The sequence below is a fragment of the Oncorhynchus mykiss genome, chromosome 28 (genome assembly GCF_013265735.2).
Source record: "Oncorhynchus mykiss isolate Arlee chromosome 28, USDA_OmykA_1.1, whole genome shotgun sequence".
NCBI classification, from domain to species: domain Eukaryota; kingdom Metazoa; phylum Chordata; class Actinopteri; order Salmoniformes; family Salmonidae; genus Oncorhynchus; species Oncorhynchus mykiss.
Window position 1 is genome coordinate 6363888 of NC_048592.1, and position 26015 is coordinate 6389902.

Sequence of the window (26015 nt, forward strand, 5' to 3'; positions counted from 1 at the left end):
GATGTTAACATGTTTCTAGCAAGACATTGTAAAGATATGATACTCTGCACAGAAGCTGTGTCTGTGACAGAAACACACTCAGTGAGAGGTGGGAGCCAACTAGAGATCACCTCAGCTGGCCTTCTCAGAGCACTGTTGAAAGAGCTCCTGGAAAGAAAGAACATTTATAAGTATTGGAACATATCCATTAGGCCATCTCTTTGGCCCGTTCGGAAACATCACTAGATGAACGAGGAGAAAAGGTCAAAAGTGAATTGCACTGCTCCTTAAGGCCACTCTAGAAAGACATTTCAACCAAGTTCCAAAAAATGCAGTAGCACACTTCCTTGAGGTAATGACTAATGTAATGCATTCCTCTATATAGCTTTCACCAAGTAATAGAACAAGCAATTACAGTACATCATTGAGGAAAGGATTTCAGTTGGCCTTTTTAAAACTGACTCCATTGGGGATCCGTAGAGCTGAAATTTAGTATACTTTAAATGCCGGGATGTCATACTCATTCCTTCTTTTAATCAATTTGAATTCGCTGCACACGAGGAAGAGTCGTCGTCTTTTGAGATCCACGTGTCTTACAGAAGCTGATAATCATCTGAGGGGGACGCACTTCACCAAAATGAACGTATGGTGGGAAATAACACAATTGCACATTAGATGACGCATTAGGCGTCATCACAGTAGGATGAGCCTAGTATCCTGACATGTTGCTTACTGCATTTGTTTTTACAACACAGTACATTATTAACGCTCTAACCACTTGGCTACCTGCCGCCCCAATAGTGCATAGACGCTAGTGCATAGACGCTGACAAAATCACCCTTCTCTAGCTAGAGCGGTTGTTGAAAGAATAATGTAAGGCAGCAGTGGCCAATTGGGTTCATCAGTCAGAAACAAAACACTTCCCTTTTTGTGTGTTGTGTATTTTTCTAACCCATAACCTTAACCACAAGTCTATTTATTAAACTGTGAATTCTTCATCACTCACCACATAAGGATTTCAGCATGGCCAGAACATTTAACTTTGTATGTGTGAAGTGTCATTGCCCACAGGTAGACCTATGTATAAGGATTTCAGCATGGCCAGAACGTTTAACTTTGTATGTGTGAAGTGTCATTGCCCACAGGTAGACCTATGTATAAGGATTTCAGCATGGCCAGAACGTTTAACTTTGTAAGTGTGAAGTGTCATGACGTTTGCCCACAGGTAGACCTATGTTTAGCAGAGTCTAAATCACCCCTGCAGCTCCTGCTTGCCCATATTAAGTAAATGGACTGAACTGTGGGTCAGGTTATAGAGTATTTTACCCCAATGTACACCCTTTATAAAGATTAGCAAAAATGTAGTAAATCAATTAAAATACTGAGCAATATTTTATGCTACAAAAAAAAAAATGGGAATTTACATTTTATACTAATATAAATGTTTAGAGAAATAAAAATCCCCAAAATGTTTCATGAGTCGGAGAACACGTTCAAAGGGATGATAGACCATTCCTCTATACAGAATCCTTTGTGTTTATGGACGTTCCTCTTCAATTCAAACAAACCACAGGTTTTCAATTGGATAGAAGTTCTGAGACAGATTGCCATTGCAAAATGTTGATTTTGTAAATTAACAATTTTTGTGAATTTTGATGTGTACTTGTCTTGCTGAAAGTTCATGATACTGTTGACCTTTTTATTTAACTAGGCAAGTCAGTTAAGAACAAATTCTTATTTAAAATGACGGCCTAAGAACAGTGGGTTAACTGCCTTGTTCAGGGGAAGAGCGACAGCTTTTTACCTTGTCAGCTCGGGGATTCAATCTTGTAACCTTCCGAATCAAATTTTATTGGTCATATACACATGGTTAGCAGATGTTAATGCGAGTGTAGCGAAATGCTTCCGGCTACTAGTCCAATGCTCTAACCACTAGGCTACCTGCCGCCCCCACCTTAAGGGCCCCAGGACCAGTGGAAGCAAAATAGCCCCATAAACAAAGATCCACCACCATATTTTACAGTAGGAATGGGGTTATTTTCTGCATTCTCATTTCAGCGCCAAACCCACCACTGGTGTGCGTGGCCAAAGATATTTATTTTCACCTCTGACCAAAGCAGCAGCTACAATCCAAATGCCAATGTCATTCAGTAAACGCCAAGTGTTTACATTAGTTAATTAACATGAAAATAGGTATTCTTAGCACATTCTTTTCAGCATACAATATAGCTCAGTATTTGATTTATTTTGCTTATCTTTATCAAGGGTGTCAATAATTTCAAACCCCACTGTAAATAGGAGAAGGAACAGGTTGTAAAACACTAACTGAAGATCAGTTGGGAAAATTACCATCTGGGTAAGCTGTCAGAACCGAAACTTCTCCCTGTCACAGAACAGAAACTTCTCCCTGTAGTGTCTAAATGCCAGTGTAGCAAAGAGTGAAGTTCATATATATTTTCGGGACTGTGACTGGCTTTAGACTTAATTTCTTAGGGTCCTCCAGTTTATTGGATTACTCAAAACAACAGCCACCTCCAAGAAGCTGGGTGACATATCAGCATGATAACACTGAGATTGAGAATTTAGGTGTGTTGTGAATATGTAAGTGATATGATAAACTGATACAACAAAACATCTCCAATTTCCACAGCAGCATGTAAACCTCAGCCATACACTTTAAATATTTAAGGGTAAATGTACAAGTGATTGTTCTTTAAATAGTGGTCAGTTGCCATAATAGTCGGTCTCAAAATATCCCTTTAAAGCATCAACCCCCACACCAAATGTTCACTCCAGCCTCTTTCACCACCCAACTAACAGTCTCACATTGATCTACGGAATGAACCATTGAAAATATATACTATTTAATTCCAGTGTAAGTTCAGTGTTCTTTCCTATTGGTTTTCAAGGTTAAAAAGTTCATCAGTGCACACAATCCAGTTTCAGAAGTCTTCTGTACGACACATCTAACGGAGTCTCCTCGGCTGACAAGTTATGTCAGCTTTTGTGTTTTGTTTGGGCGGCTTTCCTTCGAGCCGTCTGGCGCGTTTCGTTTGAAGGAGGAATAGATTTAAGGGATTGGGAAGCCCTACGACGTCACATGACTAAGCTAGAGGGGGTGGAGCAGTAAGGAAGAAGAGGAACCAATTAAAAAAGCATGATCTTTTACAAGGCAGAGAGAGAGGACTCCCTATGAACACGTGTAATGTATGTATTCCAGAGGCATACATCTGATAGAGACGATATGAGGGAGGGGAGGAAAGAAAGGGCAGGGGAGAGTGCAAGGGTACAAGGGAAGGGTGAGAGGAAAGTGAGAGAGTTCACTCCCTGCTCATCGGTAGACCAGGTGTGATATGGTTCCAGACTTAAAGTTGAGCTGATGGTTGGGGACAAAGCTGTGCTGGGGGTTTTTACGTGTGCACAAGTCTTTGCCGTACAGGCTCATGCACGAGTCACACGATACCTTGGAGCAGTTCACACAGGTGTGAGACGCGCCCGGCTTGTTACAGAACCCGCACCGCGACCCCCCCAGACTTGCTCGGTCAGCATTGGCTACCGACTTGCTGGAAAACAGCTTGGTGGCCATAAGGGGTTTCTCTACCATCTGGGGGTGGGGGTGGGTGTGCTGTTGGGTGAGGGTGAGGGGATGAGGGTGCATGTGGGGGTGGGGAGAGTGGGTGTTGGAGTATACTGACAGCTTCTCCTTGACGGGGAGGTAGCCATCCATGGGGCGGGGTGATTTGGGGGTTGGGTACTCCTGCAGGCCACAACAGGGGGAGGGGTCGATGTCGCGACAGGCCGGGCACAGGATCATGTCACACCTAGGGCAGGAGGCCAGGTTGGAGCAGCCCAGGCCACAACCCTGACACTTTACCCCCAGAGAAGAGAGTCCGCCATGGGCTTTGAACGCCCAGCCATCCCTGGCATCCCAGGGTTCCCTGGATGAAGGTCTGGAAGGCGTCTGTCTACCTCCAACCCCAGGCCCACCCCTCTCTGTGTACAGATCAATCTCATCCAATGAGGAGAGGTGGTAGGAGGAGTAGGCATCAACCGAGGGCGGTGATTGGATAGGGAAGAAGTCAGCCAAGGGGCTGTAAGAAGGCGGGGCAGCCACAGAAAACATGGATATGGAGGTGCTGGGCCTGATGATCTCATCCTTCATGTCCTCCTCTGCATCCACAAACAGAGGTTCCTTCCTAAGGCTCAGAGAGGCTTTCAGGACAGGCTTACTGGCTGCGTGCCAATGCCCAGCTCCATCCGTCACATCCACTGACTTGGACGGCCTTCCCCCTCTCCTCAGATGGTGAGGGTGGCCTATGTCCACTGGTCGCACAGAGAGCCGGGCCATGTCAGCCCCGAGGCTGTCCCGCCGCCGAAGGACCTCGGCACAGCCGGCTGCGTCGTCCCGGCAGCCCCTCCGTTGCTCCAGGGCCTCCAGCTCAGAGGCTGAGCCCCGGGCCAGAGCCACCACCTCCCCAAGGAGACGACACTCTGCCTGGGCCAGGAAGAGCTCAAAGGCTAGCTGCCGGAGGTGGGCCGGGCCACCAGGGTGGTCCCGGACATGGAACTGGAGCTCGTGGTCATGGGAGTAGCCCATGGAACGCAGGAGGGAACGTAGATCGGCGTCGCACAAGACAGCCTGAAGGTGGTAGACATACGGGCCAGTGAAAGTCTAGAAGGGGGAGACACAAAGGAGGACACAATTATTAAGGACTGTTCCAGCAAATTCATTGAAATGCAATACAATGTTTAACCTCAGAGACCATATAGGACAACAATCCTGCCATCAGAACAGTCAGATGAGAGAAACAAGTCCATTCCAGAAGCTTTAGATGATGGTACCTTGATGCAGCGGAACTCTTTCTTCCAGGGGAAGAGCAGCAGGTTGGTGCAGACCGTCTCCAGGGTGAGGAAGGCTCTCTCCAGGCCACGCAGACTGCAGCCTCTCAGGCAGCGCATGGCATTCTCCACCACCTCATAGAAGCGCACCATGCGGAACCTCTGGCCCGGGTCTGGCTGGTAGGCCCCCAGCAGGGCCGTGGCCGTGGAGAGTAGGGCCTCGCTGCCCCTCTGTGATGTGCCTCTCCCAGGGCCTGCATTCCCCCCTCCATCCTCCAGCCGCCTCTCCAGGCATGCCACGTACCTCCGGAACAGGTCCTCTTGCAGTTTAGCATCCATTGGCGGCGCAGCAGTGAACTGCTCAGCCGTGACACTCCTCTCTCACTCCCTCTCTCATGCCAAGGACCGGGACGACACTCAGCAGCCCCTCTCTGCCGCCATCTCAGGACATGCACACAAATAGACTCTGCTGAGGATTTTGAGAAATGGACAAGAACACGCCTCTGGCCTCAATCAGGAAGCCGTCACCATTCTAAAGACAAAAGGGGATCAGTAGTAGTATTGAACTTAACTGCTTCCTGGTTTAGGGTAATTGGGGTGGTTAGGCTTTTGCCTGTAAGACCACCCTCTGCTTTGGGGCATCTCTGGTTATTTCATTAGCTGTCTATGTGGGCTCTCCAGGGAAAATGTGGGAAATAAAATAAGGTCAGAGTGGTTCACAGTTTGGTGGTCCTGAGTTGCACCCGGAGCTCTAGCCTCTGCCCTGTCAAAAGTAGTGAATTCAAGGTCACCAGGCAGAGAAGGTCACGATCATGATGCTGTGCATTTTTTTAAACTCCAAGCTGCAACGACAAAAGAGGGATATGCGGTAGGATATTGAACACACATATGCGCACACCACACACACTTCACTGTGCCAATAAAGATGACGTATTGAGCTTGGGACACTTCCCTTCTTTCTCTGCATTCATGCAATGCTGACATCAGGTGACACAGAAGCAGCAAAATATGTTCCAAACATGCTAAATGGCCCATTGAAACAAAGGGGGTAGAGAACATCAATCTCAGTGTGTGTGTGCACAATTGAGGGGAAGTGAATATGTATCCTAGTGAGTGACACACCCCCTCTGTTTCTGACTCTAAATGTGCAGTGTGTAGCATGGATGGATGGATGTTTTGCCCCACAGTGCACTAAATAGCTAGCTAACCATTTAGCCAAAAACTGCACTCGCATCCACTTTGCATGAATGATCAACAGAAAAAGTAACAGCTCAAAATGCAGATGGCTACATGGAATGCTGATTCATGAATATAGCAAGCTCTGAAGTTACCTATATTACCTGCATAATTGTATTAATTTCAAAATAGAGAAATATAATTGACAATGTTTTACCATGCAGTCTGACCTAAAATGTAATTTAATCTCAAATCTGCATTTCACAGCAATATCCTTTTGACATTCAAATTAGTGTTTGCGTCAGTGTAAGGTTTGGCTAACTATAAGGCTGCAAATATGCTGGCAAATTCTAGGGCAATGAAGTCCAGAGTTTTTCCCCATCCCAAAAAAATCCAGGCCAAAAATGAAAACAAAGCAGACCAAACTCTTTGTCCTGTAAAAAAGCCTGCTGTATGTAAAATGTTGTGCGCTATAGCTTGGAAAATAAATACATGTGACTCTGGATGACAACATAATGATGTTAGTTTCCAACATTTGGGCTGTTTTCCTAAATAAATTAAATATGTTTTGTGTTTCCTTCCCACGATACTAACTACTTTCACAATACTTGTATCATCCCGGCACTTGCTAATTCTGCAATTCCTTTCATCCAGATCGCTGTAAATAAAATGATCAACATGCAACAATTTCAAAATAGAAAGGCATAACTAAGAGATGGCTATATTTGAATTGAAAGGGGAATCAGCAAATCACTGCTACTGCCTTGTTTAGTATTGGCCATCTACCGTAAACATTGTCCCACAAGGAGATGAGTTGATAAATGTTCTAATCTATCGACAGGTAGTATACCCAAGTGTGTTGTGTTTTTTTGTTTTGAAGAGTGCAAATGGCACATAGCAGCAGCCAATTATCCCAGTTCCATTGATTTCCATACATTCTTGACATGAGTGAATAATCTGCGTGTGCAATTGATTATAGTAGAACAACCTACTCAATTTCAGTCTGGAGTCCTGCTTGGTAAATGTTAAACTGCATGAGCAGTTTAAAAAGGTACTAATTTGGCAAAATACAAGTCATCTGAACACAAGTGTGACAGGTGTTTATAGAGAGTATTTTTTTATGCATTGGTCTTCAACATATCACAACATATTTCAGAATAATGATTGTGAATTGGGACATTTAAACCCGTTGTTTCGACACTCACTGCTATAAATTATATTAAAAACAAACAGGAAGCAGAAACAGTATCATTTTCAACTTGTGTTCTAGGAATATAAAAATGGTACTTCAAAAGATAATTATTTTACATGAAACCACTGAATGAACCCAAAAACGTGCTATGATTTAATATTAGTGAAAATGTGTTTGACCTGGCTAAGCTATTTGGTGACCGAAATTGAAGGCAAAGGACCAGCTGCGCAAGGGACGAACTTCTAGTACTCCGCGTAGCAAGCTAGCGAACTAGTTAGCATCTGAAAACACACACCCACCTGGGTTAGCTTGCCGACTATGTTAGCCTGCGTTGTTCCCACCAGTTAACCACGACTAAAACGTTATTATACATCGAATTGAACAATAACGCCTTGCAACGTTAACAATGATCAGCTGGGTACGCAGTGGAAGTGTCATGTACAAGCCAGAGCTGGCAAGCTGTGGTGCTAATGGGCGTTAGCCACAGGAGCTAACTACCGTTAGCTAGGAACTGTTTGATGGTCCCCAGCCGCACAGAAAACGGACATCTCTGGGCCCTTCACACATGTCCAGACAGACGCGTCAAAGGCGAGCTATGCATGTTTAATGTTCTGCTGTTGTAAAACCCGTTTCATCACAGAGAGAGAGACGCCACGGACATTCAGCACCTTACCTTTTCCGCTGTACTGCTGGAAATCCCCGTGGCCTCAGTGCGCAGGCTCCCGGTTGTGACAGTTCATCCGGATCAGCTGGCGCACGGGCACTCTCCGGAGAGGGGCTTGGCCCTGCTCAGGAACGCGCCTGGAGACGAAGGTAGAACGGCCACTCGCCCGGAATAAAGACGGGTTGATTGCTGTGGGTGTCATTTAGGCTGGGAAAAGTTGAACCTTTTCAGAAGGAGGAGGATTGGAGGGAAAGAGAGAGGAGGTTGAAAAGACTGAGGGAGGCAGAGGATGGGTTTGAGTCTGTTGTAACAAGCAATAACAGAAAAAATACTTTTTTTTACAGTGGGTCCGCCATGGTTCTGTATTTTATTAGTGTTGCTGTGGACACGGGATAATCTGACTAAGACACACACACACACACCTGTTTAACCTCCCTGAGATACTGTAGGCATACTTATTTCTACTTGAATTCAAGTAGAATTGAATGTCCTGTGTTTGTGTTAACCACGGCAGCCAGCATGGTAAATAAAGAGATGTGCAGAAAGTTAATCAGCCTCTGTCTCTTTGGATCCTTTCCCCTTAATGCATTTTTATGTCAGATAGGACATCCTTTCAAATAAAAAACTGTTATTTCAATCTCTAGTTGAGTAAGGACGCTTCAGTCCTTGTATATGTTTTGATTCTTGCTACCTGGTAAATTACTAACAACCATGGATACAAGGAGAATAAGGTGAGGAACCAATCCATGTCAACCAGGTCCCTATTTTTAAAGAAACACCATTTAGTTCAATCTTTAGTTAAGTGAAATACGTAGTTTTGTTCTGGTCATAAGATAATTCCGAAAATTGCAGTTAACAGTAGTGTCCCGTCCTCTCAGGTCGTGGGAGTTGGGTAGGATCAGATAGGGTTAAAGTAGTAGAATGAGGTGGTGGGTTTTAATGAGTGTTGGGTAATGAAAAAATGATATACACGCCTACTCATTCAAGGGTTTTCATTTTTACTATTTTCTACATTGTAGAATAATAGTGAAGACATTAAAACTATGAAATAACACATATAGAATCATGTAGTAACCAAAAAAGTGTTTAAGATTTTATATTCTTCAAAGTAGCCACCCTTTGCCTTGATGACAGCTTTGAACACTATTGGCATTCTAAGGGCTATTTGACCAAGAAGGAGGTGGATGGAGTGCTGTGAGTGAGAGAGATGCCGTGGGGGAGATCTTCATGGGCTATACTCAGCCTTGTGTCAGGGTACTACATTGGTGGTTTGAAGATATCCCTCTATGTTTTGCACATACCTATGTTATGTGCTTTCTGTATCCATGTTGTGTGAGGATACTGTCATTGCATCCGTTCCAACATCATGCATTAGTCATTACTTTTTGGTGAGGGGCCACTAGTGAGCTACCAGTGAAGCTAGGTTTAAATGTCTGTAGCTTCCTCTTTCCATGTAAATACATTGAATGGCTACAATAGATTAAAACAGTGGGGCAAAAAAGTATTTAGTCAGCCACCAATTGTGCAAGTTCTCCCACTTAAAAAGATGAGAGAGGCCTGTAATTTTCATCATAGGTACACTTCAACTATGACAGACAAAATGCTGGATAAAAATCCAGAAAATATCATTGTAGGATTTTTTATGAATTTATTTGCAAATTATGGTGGAAAATAAGTATTTGGTCAACAACAAAAGTTTATCTCAATGCTTTGTTATATACCCTTTGTTGGCAATGACAGAGGTCAAACGTTTTCTGTTAGTCTTCACAAGGTTTTCACACACTGTTGCTGGTATTTTGGCCCATTCCTCCATGCAGATCTCCTCAAGAGCAATGATGTTTTGGGGCTGTTGCTGGGCAATACGGAATTTCAACTCCCTCCAAAGATTTTCTATGAGGTTGAGATCTGGAGACTGGCTAGACCACTCCAGGACCTTGAAATGCTTCTTAGTAAGCCACTCCTTCATTGCCCGGGCGGTGTCTTTGGGATCATTGTCATGCTGAAAGACCCAGCCACGTTTCATCTTCAATGCCCTTGCTGATGGAAGGAGGTTTTCACTCAAAATCTCACGATACATAGCCACATTCATACTTTCCTTTACACCGATCAGTCGTCCTGGTCCCTTTGCAGAAAAACAGCCCCAAAGCATGATGTTTCCACCCCCATGCTTCACTGTGGGTACGGTGTTCTTTGGATTCAACTCAGCATTCTTTGTCCTCCAAACACGACGAGTTGAGTTTTTACCAAAAAGTTATATTTTGGTTTCATCTGACCATATGACATTCTCCCAATCTTCTTCTGGATCATCCAAATGCTCTCTAGCAAACTTCAGACGGGCCTGGACATGTACTGGCTTAAGCAGGTTGACACGTCTGGCACTGCAGGATTTGAGTCCCTGGTGGCGTAGTGTGTTACTGATGGTAGGCTTTGTTACTTTGGTCCCAGCTCTCTGCAGGTCATTCACTAGGTCCCCCCGTGTGGTTCTGGGATTTTTGCTCACCGTGATCACTTGTGATCATTTTGACCCCACGGGGTGAGATCTTGCGTGGAGCCCCAGATCGAGGGAGATTATCAGTGGTCTTGTATGTCTTCCATTTCCTAATAATTGCTCCCACAGTTGATTTCTTCAAACCAAGCTGCTTACCTATTGCAGATTCAGTCTTCCCAGCCTGGTGCAGGTCTACAATTTTGTTTCTGGTGTCCTTTGACAGCTCTTTGGTCTTGGCCATAGTGGAGTTTGGAGTGTGACTGTCTGAGGTTGTGGACAGGTGTCTTTTATACTGATAACAAGTTCAAACAGGTGCCATTAATACAGGTAATGAGTGGAGGACAGAGGAGCCTCTAAAAGAAGAAGTTACAGGTCTGTGAGAGCCAGAAATCTTGTTTGTTTGCAGGTGACCAAATACTTATTTTCCACCATAATTTTCAAATAAATTAATTCAAAATCCTACAATGTGTTTTTCTGGATTTGTTTTCCTCATTTTGTCCGTCATAGTTGAAGTGTACCTATGACGAAAATTACAGGCCTCTCTCATCTTTTTAAGTGGGAGAACTAGCACAATTGGTGGCTGACTAAATACTTTTTTCCCCACTGTATATGCAATGCACATTTTCATGATCAACCTTTTTACAGTGGTGGAAAAAGTACCGAATTGTCATTCTTGAGTAAAAGTAAAGTTACCTTAATAGAAATTGACTCAACTAAAAGTGAAAGTCACTCAGTAAAATACTATTTGAGTAAAAGTCTAAAAGCATTTGGTTTAAAATATACTTAAGTATCAAAAGTAAATGTAATTGCTAAAATATACTTAAGTTTCAAAAGTAAAAGTATAAATCATTTAAAATTCCTTATATTAAGCAAACCAGACGGCACCATTTTCTTGTTTTAAACTTGTAAGGATAGCCAGGGGCACACTCCTACACTTTACAAATGAAGCATTCGTGTTTACTGAGTCCGCGATATCAGAGGCAGTAGGGATGACCAGGGATGTTCTCTTAATAAGTGCGTGAATTGGCCAATTTTCCTGTCCTGCTAAGTGTTCGAAATGTAACGAGTACTTTTGGTTATTAGGGAAATTTAATGCAGTACAGTAAATTGTACAAGTAAATTATTTTCTTTAGGAATGGCCAGCGTTGTGTCCAGGGGTGAATTCATTAGTACACACCCATAGCAAAACAGTTTCGAAAAGACACACTTTCCATTTTTCTTACGTCTTCATCTAGTTGTTTCTCAAGGGGAGAAGAGGTAGTACGAGGACACACACAGTAAAACCACAGTAGACTGATCTGCCTAGTCGCAATGAGGTGTGTGTGCCAGTTATCTAACAGGCCCTGAGGTAGTGGAGCAGGTCAAAGTTAGGTGGGTATTACGCTGCAATGAGGTGTGTGTGTTACCTAACAGGCCCTGAGGTAGTGGAGCAGGTCAAAGTTAGGTGGGTATTACGCTGCAATGAGGTGTGTGTTACCTAACAGGCCCTGAGGCAGTGGAGCAGGTCAAAGTTAGGTGGGTATTACGCTGCAATGAGGTGTGTGTTACCTAACAGGCCCTGAGGCAGTGGAGCAGGTCAAAGTTAGGTGGATATTACGCTGCAATGAGGTGTGTGTGTTACCTAACAGGCCCTGAGGTAGTGGAGCAGGTCAAAGTTAGGTGGATATTACGCTGCAATGAGGTGTGTGTGTTACCTAACAGGCCCTGAGGTAGTGGAGCAGGTCAAACTGTCTCATGGCTTTACAGTCGCTGAAAGTCTACACACAACTTAACATTTTGCATCCTTAAAATTTACTCTAGCCTCCCGGGTGGCGCAGTGGTCTAAGGCACTGCATTGCAGTGCTAGCTGTGCCACCATAGATTCTGGGTTTGAGCACAGACTCTGTCCCAGCCGGCCGCGACCGGGAGGTTCACGGGGCGACGCACAATTGGCCTAGTATCATCCGGGTAGGGAGGGTTTGGCCGGTAGCGATATCCTTGTCCCATCGCACACTAGTGACTCCTGTGGCGGGCCGGGCGCAGTGCACACTGACCAGTTCGCCAGGTGCACAGTGTTTCCGCCAACGTATTGGTGCGGCTGGCTTCCGGGTTGGATGCACGCTGTGTTAAGAAGCAGTGCGGCTTGTTTGGGTTGTATTTCAGAGGACGCATGGCTTTTGACCTTCGTCTCTCCCATGCCCGTACAGGGGTTGTAGCGATGAGACAAGATAGTAACCACTAACAATTGGATACCACGAAATTGGGGAGAAAAAGGGGGTAAACATAACATTTTTTTTTAAATACTCTAAAAAGGGATTATATTAGATTTTTTCCCTTACCCATCTACATAACCTACTCCACATTTTCAACATGAAAGACAAATGATAGAACACTTTCGAAATTATGTATTATGAAATATAAAATGAGGATGTATTGACTGCATATGTCTTCACACCCCAGAGTTAATTAAGCAATAAGGCACGGGGAGGGGGTATATGGCCAATATGGCTAACCCTACTTTACTGGTGTATCATGTAGGCTAACGTAACGTTAAATCAATGAGCCTCCACCCAGTCAGTCAGTGCAGGAACGTGATCATTTAAAAATATATATTTAACCTTTATTTAATCAGGTAGGCCAGTTGAGAACAAGTTCTCATTTACAACTGCGACCTGGCCAAGGTAAAGCAAAGCAGTGTTTTAAAAAAACATTTATTTCACCTTTATTTAACCAGGTAGGCTAGTTGAGAACAAGTTCTCATTTGCAACTGTGACCTGGCCAAGATAAAGCAATGCAGTGTGACACAGACAACAACACAGAGTTACACATGGAGTAAACAAACAAGCCAATAACAATAAACAAGTCAATGACACAGTAGAAAAAAGGAAGTTTATGTACAGTGTGTGCAAAAGGAATGAGGAGGTAGGCCATAATTAGGCCATAGTAGCAAAGAATTACAATTTAGCAGATTAACACTAGAGTGATAAATGAGCAGATGATGATGTGCAAGTAGAGATACTGGTGTGCAAAAGAGCAGTGGGTGGGCTATTTACATATGGACTATGTACAGCTGCAGTGATCGGTTAGCTGCTCAGGTAGCTGATGTTTAAAGTTGGTGAGGGAAATATAAGTCTCCTGCTTCAGACATTTTTGCAATTCGTTCCAGTCACTGGCAGCAGAAAAATTGAAGGAAATGCAGCCAAATGAGTTGTTGGCTTTGGGGATGATCAGTGAGATATACAGTGGGGCAAAAAAGTACTTAGTCAGCCACCAATTGTGCAAATGAGAGAGGCCTGTAATGTTCATCATAGGTACACTTCAACTATGACAGACAAAATTAGAGAAAAAAATCCAGAAAAACACATTGTAGGATTTTTAATGAATTTATTTGCAAATGATGGTGGAAAATAAGTATTTGGTCACCTACAAACAAACAAGATTTCTGGCTCTCACAGACCTGTAACTTCTTCTTTAAGAGGCTCCTCCTCCTCCACTCGTTAACTGTATTAATGGCACCTTGTTATCAGTATAAAAGACACCTGTCCACAACCTCAAACAGTCACACTCCAAACTCCACTATGGCCAAGACCAAAGAGCTGTCAAAGGACACCAGAAACAAAATTGTAGACCTGCACCAGGCTGGGAAGACTGAATCTGCAATAGGTAAGCAGCGTGGTTTGAAGAAATCAAATGTGGGAGCAATTATTAGGAAACAAAGCCTACCATCAGTAACACACTACGCCGCCAGGGACTCAAATCCTGCAGTGCCAGACGTGTCCCCCTGCTTAAGCCAGTACATGTCCAGGCCCATCTAAAGTTTTCTAGAGAGCATTTGGATGATCCAGAAGAAGATTGGGAAAATGTCATGGTCAGATGAAACCAAAATATAACTTTTTGGTAAAAACTCAACTCGTCGTGTTTGGAGTACAAAGAATGCTGAGTTGCATCCAAAGAACACCATATCTACTGTGAAGCATGGGGTGGAAACATTATGCTTTGGGGCTGTTTTTCTGCAAATGGACCAGGAAGACTGATCCGTGTAAAGGAAATAATGAATGGGGCCATGTATCGTGAGATTTTGAGTGAAAACCTCCTTCCATCAGCAAGGGCATTGAAGATGAAACGTGGCTGGGTCTTTCAGCATGAAAATGATCCCAAACACACCGCCCGGGCAATGAAGGAGTGGCTTACTAAGAAGCATTTCAAGGTCCTGGAGTGGTCTAGCCAGTCTCCAGATCTCAACCCCATAGAACATCTTTGGAGGGAGTTGAAAGTCCATGTTGCCCAGCAACAGCCCCAAAACATCACTGCTCTAGAGGAGATCTGCATGGAGGAATGGGCCAAAATACCAGCAACAGTGTGTGAAAACCTTGAGTAGACTTACAGAAAACGTTTGACCTCTGTCATTGCCAACAAAGGGTACATAACAAAGTATTGAGATAAACTTTTGTTATTGACCAAATACTTATTTTCCACCATAACTTGCAAATAAATTCATTAAAAATCCTACAATGTGATTTTCTGGATTTTCTTTTCTCATTTTGTCTGTCATAGTTGAAGTGTACCTATGATGAAAATTACAGGCCTCTCATCTTTTTAAGAAGGAGAACTTGCACAATTGGTGGCTGACTAAATACTTTTTTGCCCCACTGTACCTGCTGGAACGTGTGCTACGGGTGGGTGTTGTTATCGTGACCAGTGAACTGAGATAAGGCAGAGCTTTACCTAGCATAGGCTTATAGATGACCTAGAGCCAGTGGGTTTGGCGACGAATATGTAGCGAGGGCCAGCCGACGAGAGCATGCAGGTCACAGTGGTGGGTGGTGTAAGGTGATTTGGAAACAAAACGGATGGCACTGTGATAGACTGCATCCAGTTGGCTGAGTAGCGTATTGGAAGCATTTTGTAAATGACATCGCCGAAGTTGAGGATCGGTAGGATAGTCAGTTTTACGAGGGTAAGTTTGGCAGCATAAGTGAAGGATGCTTTGTTGCGAAACAGGAAGCCAATTCTAGATTTAATTTTGGATTGGAGATGCTTAATGTGGGTCTGGAAGGAGAGTTTACAGTCTAAACAGACACCTAGGTATTTGTAGTTGTCCACATATTCTAGGTCAGAACCGTCCAGAGTAGTGATGTTGGACAGGTTGGCAGGTGCAGGCAGCGATCGGTTGAAGAGCATGCATTTAGTTTTACTTGCATTTAAGAGCAGTTGGAGGCCAAGGAAGGAGAGTTGTATGGCATTGAAGCTCGTCTGGAGGTTAGTTAGCACAGTGTCCAAATAAGAGCCAGAAGTATACAGAATGATGTTGTCTGCGTAGAAGTGGATCAGGGAATCACCCGGAGCAAGAGCGACATCATTGATGTATACAGAGAAGAGAGTCGGCCCGAGATTTGAACTCTGTGGCACCCCCATAGAGACTGCCAGAGGTCCGGACAGTAGGCCCTCCGATTTGACACACTGAACTCTATCAGAGAAGTAGTTGGTGGATCAGGCGAGGCAGTCATTTGAGAAACCAAGGCTGTTGAGTCTGCCGATAAGAATGTGGTGATTGGCAGAGTCGAAAGCCTTGGCCAGTTCGATGAATACGGCTGCACAGTATTGTCTCTTATCGATGGCAGTTATGGTATAGTTTAGGACCTTGAGTGTGGCTGAGGTGCACCAATGACCAGCTCGGAAACCAGATTGCATAGCGGAGAAGGTACGGTGGGATTCGAAATGGTCGGTGATTTGTTTGTTAACTTGGCTTTCGAAGACCTTAAAGGCAGGGCAGGAACTTGATCTCCACTATAAAAAGCATCTAGACATTATTTAACATTTCTTTTCGACTAACATTTAGTTTTCAACAGTGGATATTTGTATAAACCTTGCTGTCTGTCTCTCCAACACTTGCTACATTGTTTAAATTTTCAAATTCGATCTCCAGCAGTCCCGTAGTAATGAATGTGTAGAAGTTGGGTAGGAGACAGACAGGCAGCGTTTCTCAGCCAGTCGAAATCATGAATCAGATGGCATAATTTCTATGGATATATACAAAGACATGTCAATTTACAAAAGGTAAAACGAAATGAAGTGCAGCTAGTTTGCAGTCTTTACAGCTTCCATGTTTGAAGTGATTGTGTTAGCTGTGTTGTCGGCTAGCTCTCCTGAACTATAGGAGACCTTTGTGCTAGAGAGCACATTTTCTATGCCAGGCAAAATTGCGCCTCATTATCTCATTGTTATGGCTCTATCCAAATAAGTGTCACAAGAAAACAATTTAAACAAAGGCAGCTACTGTTGTTATTCTTTTTGACTTGACTGTAAGTTAGCCGTATTTGGGACGCACCATAGATACAGAACAACAAGACTGAACGACTGGGTCGCGTCCATAGATACAAAACAACAAGACTGAACGACTGGGTCGCGTCCATAGATACAGAACCGATAGAACAAGCAACCAGTTGGCTTGGGGAGCAACCCTAGATCGGGACTATATTTTGTGGAAGGATGAAATAGTATGAATAAATTAATAAAAATAACGTTAATGAAAATATGTCAATCATTATTTAAATATATTGGTAACCCGTTGTATAAAAGTTATATTGCCCTCGAAGCCGGTGTTTGGAGTATATATTGACAGTTTGCCGGCACTCGACTTCTCTGGACTAACACCCTTGCCAATATATCCTGCAAACACTGTCTTCTCCGGCATTACCATTGGACTGTACACACCCGTAGCAAAATATTTTCGAAAAGGTTTTGCAACAAAGAGAGTTTCTATTGGAGAAATCCAGGAAGGTCCCGCCCTGTTCCGTTCCGTTTGCTTCTCTTTGGTTTCCAGTGAATACACCCCTGCTGAACACAGCTCAAGATGACCAAATCTGTCAAACTTCAACAGCAAAAAAGCTAGGGATGCTCCTCCTTTTCACCACCCGACAGAGGAGAGAAGAAATGGCGATGCTAGGGTCTTTTAGCTCCGCACAGCAGAATAAAAATGTTTCTGGGGGCGACAGGGACGGGACAGAGTTCGTATGTCCGGTTTGTCTCGAGATTTTTGATAGCCCTGTCACAACACAATGTGGACATACGTGAGTATCTTTACACAAATATCTAATTTTGTCTATGAACGTAGCTAGCTAGACATCATCCAAGTTCAAGCTAACGAGCTTGTCTGGCGTCAACCAGCAAGATACCTGTGTTGTGAGCTGGCTAGCTAAGGGATTGAACATGTATGTGATCCGGCAAGCTAACTACTGACAGGAAATCATATTTAACTTGCCATTTAATGTTTCCTTTTGGCTTTCAATGTTATGTTGGTAATATATTTGCATGTTCATAAATATATGCTTTACTTTCAGTTTTGTTTACATCAAGAAATGGGCTTCAATTGAATTGTGGCCTTTGTAGTTAAATTATATTAGAAATGCATTCTGTAGATATGTAAAGAACTACAACGCCCAATGTCCTCAGCGGACAGGTCTTTCGTTTGTATCAGGAAGTTAATTTATCAATAAAACAAATTCTACTCGTACCGTCCTCTAATTTCACAGAGTAAAGGAAGCAATTGTCAGTGAGGAACATAGTGGTTCAATAATCAGCGTCAATGTTTGGTTTTGTCATACCAGACGTCTAAGTTTCGTTTTCCTTCTGTAATACGATGGCTATATGTTTGCTTTCATTTTAGCCTATGAATGACTTGCAACATCTCGATCTCCTTTCCCTTCTCCCTCCACCCAGGTTTTGTCAAAGTTGTCTGCAGGAGTGCCTGCGGCCCCAGAAGCCAGTGTGTGCCGTTTGTAGGGCACCATTGGGCCACTGGGCCAAAGCCACTGACCTAGAGGCCCTCATACACACCTCAATGGCGGCCTGCAAGGGGTGTGGAGCACAGGTGTGTGTGTCCAGCAGTCTGTCAGTTTGTAAAACAATGTGAATAGTCAAAGGAATTAAGATAAGTGAGTGAATGCTCTATTATAAATGTGGAATAGTCTGTTTATGTTTTTAAATAAAGTGCATTAGCATTGATGCCTTGTGTTTTCTCGACTTTCAGGTGGGCCTGTCCCAGATGAGAGGCCACACGGCAGCATGCTCCAAGTACCAGGAGTATATTGAGGAGGGGGTCAGGACCACTGCCCAGACCCAGCCTAACATTATTGGGTGAGAAGTGGAGGGTGGTGGTACAGCAGCTTTGATATGCTGTGCAATTATCCATATATGGTCATAGTGTAATATTATCTGCCTCTCCGTATGTGTTGATCAACCCATCTTTATAGGTTCTTTGTAATGGCTCTCAATATCCTAACGTATTTATTGACTGGTGGCTTTGAATTTTGCATAAACGCTGTGATTGGGTTTCATGGAAATAACACACCCAGATGGATCATGGTTATATAATATATACAAAAGAGACCTAAACATATCAAGTGACATGTCCTCATTCCACTTCTCCTCTGTCTCCCCAGCCCTATGCCGAACCGCTTCACTTTCTCATGCCCCTACTGTAACTACCAGAACCTGGACCAGGACGGCCTGGTGGAGCACTGCACTTCCCAGCATGCCCGGGACACTCGCCACGTGGTAAGGGGTCTTCAGTGAAACATGACTCACCTGACAATTAGTTTCCCTCAAGCATTTTTCATTAATTGTTTGAAACGTGAGGACAAAGATGGTGTGTTACTGTTAGTGCATGCTATGTCTATGACGGCTTGCCTCAGCCAGGAGTGTAACATGAGATGTGGTTGCAGAGAGGGGGAGAAATAAGCATGAGCTTGACAGAAAGTCAAGAGCGAGGGAGAAAGTAAGAAGGGAAATTTAAATGGGGATGGCTTGTAAAATCCGGTACTAAGGGCCCTGTGAGAGAGTGTGAAAGAGTCTATTGCGCTGCTCCACTATGCTCATCCGTCATTCTGAACCTGCCACAGTGTCATGGTCATAGATGGCGGCTTCCAAGAAACACGGAGTGAGGTGGTGGAGGTTGGGGGGCATGAGAATGTCTAGTTCTGTAACGGTGTTTTCGTTAGCCGGTAATTGACCCGTTAGCTGGTAATTGACTGTTTTTGGCTGATAAAAATACATAAACTTGTAAAGGTGTCAACTGGTACCGGCCCGTGACCGACTGAGAAGTGTTCAAGTATTTGTATATATTCATGGACTATCATCCCATCGTCAGGTTAATCATCTTGGGCTGACTCAAACCAGGAATCTGTACAGCCATATACAGTGGTTGATTCAATTGTTTTTCCCCCCTCATCAATACCCCATAATGACAAAGCAAAAATAGATAAAAAAAAAAAATCCTTGCAAATGCATAAAAAAATAATTAACGGAAATATCAAATTTTCGCAAATATTCAGACGCTTTACTCAGTACTTTGGAAGCACCTTTGGCAGCGATTACAGCCTCGAGTCTTCTTGGGTATGACGCTGTAAGCTTGGCACCTGTATTTGGGGAGTTTCTCCCATTCTTCTTTGCAGATCCTCTCAAGCTCTGTCAGGTTGGATGAGGTGTTCTGTCAGGTCCAGAGATGTTCGATCAGGTTCAAGTCCGGGCTCTGGTTTGGCCACTCAAAGACATTGAGACTTGTCCCGAAGTCTTGTCTTGGCTGTGTACTTAGGACCGTTGTCCTGTTGGAAGGTGAACCTTTGCCCCAGTCTGAGGTTTTGCGCGCACTGGAGTGGGTTTTCATCAAGGATCTCGCTGTACTTTGCTCCGTTCATTTTTCACTCAATCCTGACTAGTCGTCCACTCCCTACCGCTGAAAAACATCCCCACAGCATGATGCTGCCACCACTATACTTAACCTTAGGGATGGTCCAAGGTTTCCTCCAGATGTGACGATTAGCATTCAGGCCAAAGAGTTCAATCTTGGTTTCGTCATACCAGATAATTTTTGTTCTTATGGTCTGAGAGTCCTTTAGGTACCTTTTGGTAAACTCCAAGCAGGCTGTCTTGTTTATTTTACTGAGGAGTGGCTTCCGTCTGGCCACTCTCATAAAGGCCTGATTGTTGGAGTGCTGCTGATGTAACAGTATAGACTTTACGTCCGTCCCATCGCCCCGACCTGGGCGCGAACCAGGGACGCTCTGCACACATCAACAGTCACCCTCAAAGCATCGTTACCCATCGCTCCACTACTTCAAGGTCTCAGAGCGAGTGACGTCAACGATTGAAACGCTACCAGTGCGCACCATCGCTAACTAGCTAGCCATTTCACATCGGCTACACAGACATGGTTGTCCTTCTGGAAGGTTCTCCCTTCTCCACAGAGGAACTCAGTCACTCTGTCACTCACCTTCCTGACCAAGGCCCTTCACCCCCGATTGCTCAGTTTTTCATAGCGTCCAAAGTTGTAAAAACATAAAGAATGATCAATGGAAACAGGATGCACCTGAGCTCAGTTTTGGGTCTCATAGCAAAGGGTCTGAATACTTATGTAAATAACAAAGTTTTGTTTATTTTTAAATAACCTGTTTTCACTTTTTCATGATGGGGTATTGTGTGTAGATTGATAAACTATTAATTTAATACATTTTAGAATAAGGCTGTAATGTAACAAAATGTGGAAAAAGTCAAGGGGTCTGAATACTTTCCAAATGCACTGTATCCAATATAGTCTTAAATCAATTTATCCGTTGAACAAATGTTTAATACAATGGCTAAATACACCTTCTAACACTAGATAACTAATTAAACATTGCTATAACTTACTCAATACCACTGATTATTTTACCAGACTCCCAACATTTTCCTTTCTTTCTCTGCCACCAAATGTGACCAACCACCTTGATTCGGTCTTATGTAGCAACATTTGAAATTGTGTTTTTTACATTGGATAAAAGGATAAAAGACTCCGAGCTAGAAAATGGTATATCATACACTACAGTTGAGGGAACAATAGGAAAGTAATTCTGCGTTGAACACTAAACTTTTGATAAACTCACTTTTGAGAAAATGGCCCTTGAATGTTTTGGTACACCTACTGGAGAGCTCTTCTTTGTCGACACCCATTCAGTATCATTCACACCCTTTTAAGCCTTAGCCTCACCCATCTCTTTAAGGATTCACATGTGAGGTCATGTGCTAAACAGAGTATTTTAGTAAATAACCAAAGATTTCAAAACTAAAAGTGGTAAGTAGTAGCCTGCAACAAGGAAGAACTCCAGGTAAAAATACACTATCTGGTCCTTGGCCTATATCCTAATCTGACCTTTGTGCCGGTTATGTTGTTCTGGTAAACACACAGTATATGAAATAACATCTATGTGTATTTGTCACATGCACAGGATGCAGAAGGTGTGAACGGCGAAATGGTTGATATCAAAAACAAAGTGTCCAGATAATAAAATATTTTATAATTATTAGATGACGCTTATCTGACACATGTTCATGAAATACAATAGATTACCGAATTCACACCTGGCTAACTTGAGGGGTCATGTAATCAATCATCTGGCAAAGTGGAGTCTTTTGTTCAAGTAGGTAAACAATGAACCGGCATAATCCCAACTCCTACTACTACCAATACAAACATTGTCATAGCTTTAGTATTAATCTGCAGGTAGCTAAAGACATCACTATTTTCCAACTGATCTGTCAATAGCGCCTGCTAAATTCAGGGCATCAATGATGTTGAGAAAAGAAACAACTTTTGTAGTTCTCGATGGCTATTGTGATATCTTTCAAAACGATGTGGTCGAAAGGAAAATAAACACATACTGACAGAAGTATGCTACATGGCAAACCAATCCAAACTCATCTCCCGGGCTTTTTCCGTGTCTAAACCAACTAGTCTCGTAATTTAACCATTTTATTTGTATTTACGGATGGAATACACATTTTTTATTAAAGCACATGAAAGTTCCCATGTTCCAGAAGGCATTTCACTCTGTGTATTCTGTCTCTCAGCGGCTTCAGCACAGGGAAACCCATCTTTTATGTTCTGGGTTTTTCTAGGTCGCACAGCAAGATATTTACCAGAGCAGACTGGAATGTCTTGTGTCAACTTGAGCTAGCAAACATTAGCTAGCTAGGTTAGCTAAGAGAACTTGCAGTAATTCAATTGGCTACCAATAACGATACTTGTATACAAGTCCAGGTGCCTACCCAACAGTTGCTTAAAATATTATTCCACTTCACAGCTGCTTCAAGAAAATATTTACTAAAATAGTCAGCCTGAAACTGATCATTTGAATCTACAGTATGCTTAAGTTATTACTGTAAAGAACGTGTTATACAGAGTAATTTTTACAAGAGGCTTCCAATTACAGTTAATACCAGTATTTTACCCATAATACAGTGCAATCTACAGAATTTATGTTGGCTTACCTGAAGACGTCATGATTATTACCCCTGTCAATTGAGTGGCCATTGTTTTGCAAACTGCCATGACGTGCTGTAGCAGTAGGCCTAACAGCGGGAACATCGCTAAAACTGGAAAATACTAAATAGAATTTCATGGGGCCCCTTAGTTGTTTATTTACCATTATTTGACAAGGTACGGTATATTGAGAGAAACATCTCTTGAAACAGTACAACTGTTCTGCCTGCGGCTATGGAATCCTGACCTGTTCACCGGGCGTGCTACCTGTCCCAGACCTATTATTTGACCATGCTGGTCATTTATGAACATTTGAACATCTTGGCCATGTTCTGTTATTATCTCCACCCGGCACAGCCAGAAGAGGACTGGCCACCCTTCATAGCCTGGTTCCTCTCTAGGTTTCTTCCTAGGTTTTGGCCTTTTCTAGGGAGTTTTTCCTAGCCACCGTGCTTCAACACCTGCATTGCTTGCTGTTTGGGGTTTTAAGCTGGGTTTCTGTACAGCACTTTGAGATATCAGCTGATGTACGAAGGGCTATATAAATACATTTCATTTGATCTTGTACACCAAGGACCCAGGAAAGAGTAGCATGGTAAGAGCAGGATAAGAGAAGATATTTAAAAGCTAGAAATAATGAATAGTTTGCAACGTTTCATTTTTATGTATTTTTTGTTAGAAGAGGTTGGAGACCCCTGCTCTAATCTAATGCCTGGTTGAGTAGCTATCGTAAATGCTAAAAACAGTACAACTCAAACTAGCTAGCTACTGTACCATGGCTGAAAGCACAGACAAGAAAAAATTAGGTGACAGGATAGAGGGAGACGTGCAAGGAGCCAACATGGTCTAAGAACACTGTAGAGAGGATCATGTTACAGAATGTGGTAATGTAGAACAAATCTAGCGTCCCCTTCTGTATGTGGCTATTCAGGGGTCTAAGAACACTGTAGAGAGGATCATGTTACAGAATGTGCGCGTTTCTCCTAAAACAGGCATAGCTCTACGCACGTTTAGCTTTCATGAGAACGCATTCAAAAGGGTTTCTATTGGGATAAGGCCAGTAACAATCTGGCCGGACATTTGACTGCGTGAGTGTGCATGTTTATTGCTGCTTTAACACTGTGATGTTTTGTCTTACTGCTTTGTTACATGTGAAAGCAAGCTAAAGGCCCATCTGTGTCTAGAGATGAACAGAGAAGTTAGTGCCTTGCGAAAGTATTCGGCCCCCTTGAACTTTGCGACCTTTTGCCACATTTCAGGCTTCAAACATAAAGATATAAAACTGTATTTTTTTTGTGAAGAATCAACAACAAGTGGGACACAATCATGAAGTGGAACGACATTTATTGGATATTTCTAACTTTTTTAACAAATCAAAAACTGAAAAATTGGGCGTGCAAAATTATTCAGCCCCTTTACTTTCAGTGCAGCAAACTCTCTCCAGAAGTTCAGTGAGGATCTCTGAATGATCCAATGTTGACCTAAATGACTAATGATGATAAATACAATCCACCTGTGTGTAATCAAGTCTCCGTATAAATGCACCTGCACTGTGATAATCTCAGAGGTCCGTTAAAAGCGCAGAGAGCATCATGAAGAACAAGGAACACACCAGGCAGGTCCGAGATACTGTTGTGAAGAAGTTTAAAGCCGGATTTGGATACAAAAAGATTTCCCAAGCTTTAAACATCCCAAGGAGCATTGTGCAAGCGATAATATTGAAATGGAAGGAGTATCAGACCACTGCAAATCTACCAAGACCTGGCCGTCCCTCTAAACTTTCAGCTCATACAAGGAGAAGACTGATCAGAGATGCAGCCAAGAGGCCCTTGATCACTCTGGATGAACTGCAGAGATCTACAGCTGAGGTGGGAGACTCTGTTCATAGGACAAAAATCAGTTGTATATTGCACAAATCTGGCCTTTATGGAAGAGTGGCAAGAAGAAAGCCATTTCTTAAAGATATCCATAAAAAGTGTTGTTTAAAGTTTGCCACAAGCCACCTGGGAGACACACCAAAAATGTGGAAGAAGGTGCTCTGGTCAGATGAAACCAAAATTGATATTTTTGGCAACAATGCAAAATGTTATGTTTGGCGTAAAAGCAACACAGCTGAACACACCATCCCCACTGTCAAACATGGTGGTGGCAGCATCATGGTTTGGGCCTGCTTTTCTTCAGCAGGGACAGGGAAGATGGTTAAAATTGATGGGGAGATGGATGGAGCCAAATACAGGACCATTCTGGAAAATAACCTGATGGAGTCTGCAAAAGACCTGAGACTGGGACGGAGATTTGTCTTCCAACAAGACAATGATCCAAAACATAAAGCAAAATCTACAATGGAATGGTTCAAAAATAAATTAGAATGGCCAAGTCAAAGTCCAGACCTGAATCCAATCGAGAATCTGTGGAAAGAACTGAAAACTGCTGTTCACAAATGCTCTCCATCCAACCTCACTGAGCTCGAGCTGTTTTGCAAGGAGGAATGGGAAAACATTTCAGTCTCTCGATGTGCAAAACTGATAGAGACATACCCCAAGCGACTTACAGCTGTAATCGCAGCAAAAGGTGGCGCTACAAAGTATTAACTTAAGGGGGCTGAATAATTTTGCACGCCCAATTTTTCAGTTTTTGATTTGTTAAAGTTTGAAATATCCAATAAATGTCATTCCACTTCATGATTGTGTCCCACTTGTTGTTGATTCTTCACAAAAAAATACAGTTTTATATCTTTATGTTTGAAGCCTGAAATGTGGCAAAAGGTCGCAAAGTTCAAGGGGGCCGAATACTTTCGCAAGGCACTGTATATTCTGTTGTCTTGCAGGTGTGTCCTATCTGTGCCTCTATGCCTTGGGGGGACCCCAACTACAGGAGCGCTGACTTCTTCCAGCACCTAAAGATTAGACACACCTTCTCTTATGACACCTTTGTGGTAAGTGGGCCTTAAGACACAGTGGTCACAATTCAGTTATTGTTTTCGGGACGTCCTGTAAAGAAAATCTTCTTTATTAATGCCTTGCTTTTCCTTCTCTCCAGGACTACTCCACAGACGAACACACTATGATCCAGGAGGCTCTACAACGCTCCCTCATGGAGAACTGAGGTGGTGTCTGCCTCGAGGAAGGAAGAAAAAAAGTGGCTTTGAGGCAAAATATAATTGCACTGCACCATCCTTGAACTGGGCTAGTGGTGTAACCATAGGAAAAAGAATAGTAAGGGTGGGTGGCGACTTCCTGACTGCATAACCAGGAAGCTTTTGATGCTTACCAAGCAACTCCTCTTATCACTTTACAATTAGCATTCCAACATAAATAAAACAATACAAGTTAAACAGTTCATGTGCTTTCTGGTATAGAAGTGGAGTGATGTCCCTGTGTCTCTCTCCGAAGAAGTGTTGTAT

The 26015-nt window shown here is 43.1% G+C and overlaps 2 protein-coding genes and 1 long non-coding RNA gene across 4 annotated transcripts; 1 reads left to right on the plus strand and 2 right to left on the minus strand.

Annotated features, from left to right (window-relative positions):
* Positions 1 to 492: 492 nt before the first annotated feature.
* LOC118944869 lies at positions 493 to 1795 on the minus strand. The gene is made up of 2 exons (XR_005040270.1): positions 1211 to 1795; positions 493 to 1130 (listed from the first exon to the last, which is right to left on the minus strand). It is a non-coding gene; the product is annotated as an uncharacterized LOC118944869 (long non-coding RNA).
* Positions 1796 to 2213: 418 nt separating this feature from the next.
* Positions 2214 to 8368, minus strand: LOC110508398 (spermatogenesis-associated protein 2). 2 transcript variants are annotated; one of them, XM_021588906.2, is made up of 3 exons: positions 7860 to 8368; positions 4822 to 5660; positions 2214 to 4651 (listed from the first exon to the last, which is right to left on the minus strand). In XM_021588906.2, the coding sequence occupies exons 2-3, from the start codon at positions 5155 to 5157 to the stop codon at positions 3311 to 3313; spliced, it is 1677 nt and encodes a 558-aa protein (XP_021444581.2). In that variant the 5' UTR covers positions 5158 to 5660; positions 7860 to 8368; the 3' UTR covers positions 2214 to 3310. The 2 variants fall into 2 exon arrangements, with proteins under 2 accessions (XP_021444581.2, XP_021444582.2); XM_021588907.2 differs by lacking the exon at positions 7860 to 8368 and adding an exon at positions 7486 to 7853.
* Positions 8369 to 17230: 8862 nt separating this feature from the next.
* zfp313 (zinc finger protein 313) lies at positions 17231 to 25809 on the plus strand. The gene is given in 6 exon segments (NM_001124518.1): positions 17231 to 17387; positions 18037 to 18187; positions 18347 to 18453; positions 18759 to 18873; positions 25440 to 25547; positions 25652 to 25809. Coding segments are annotated over 6 exon segments (684 nt in total). The 5' UTR covers positions 17231 to 17250; the 3' UTR covers positions 25718 to 25809.
* The last annotated feature ends 206 nt before the right edge of the window (positions 25810 to 26015 follow it).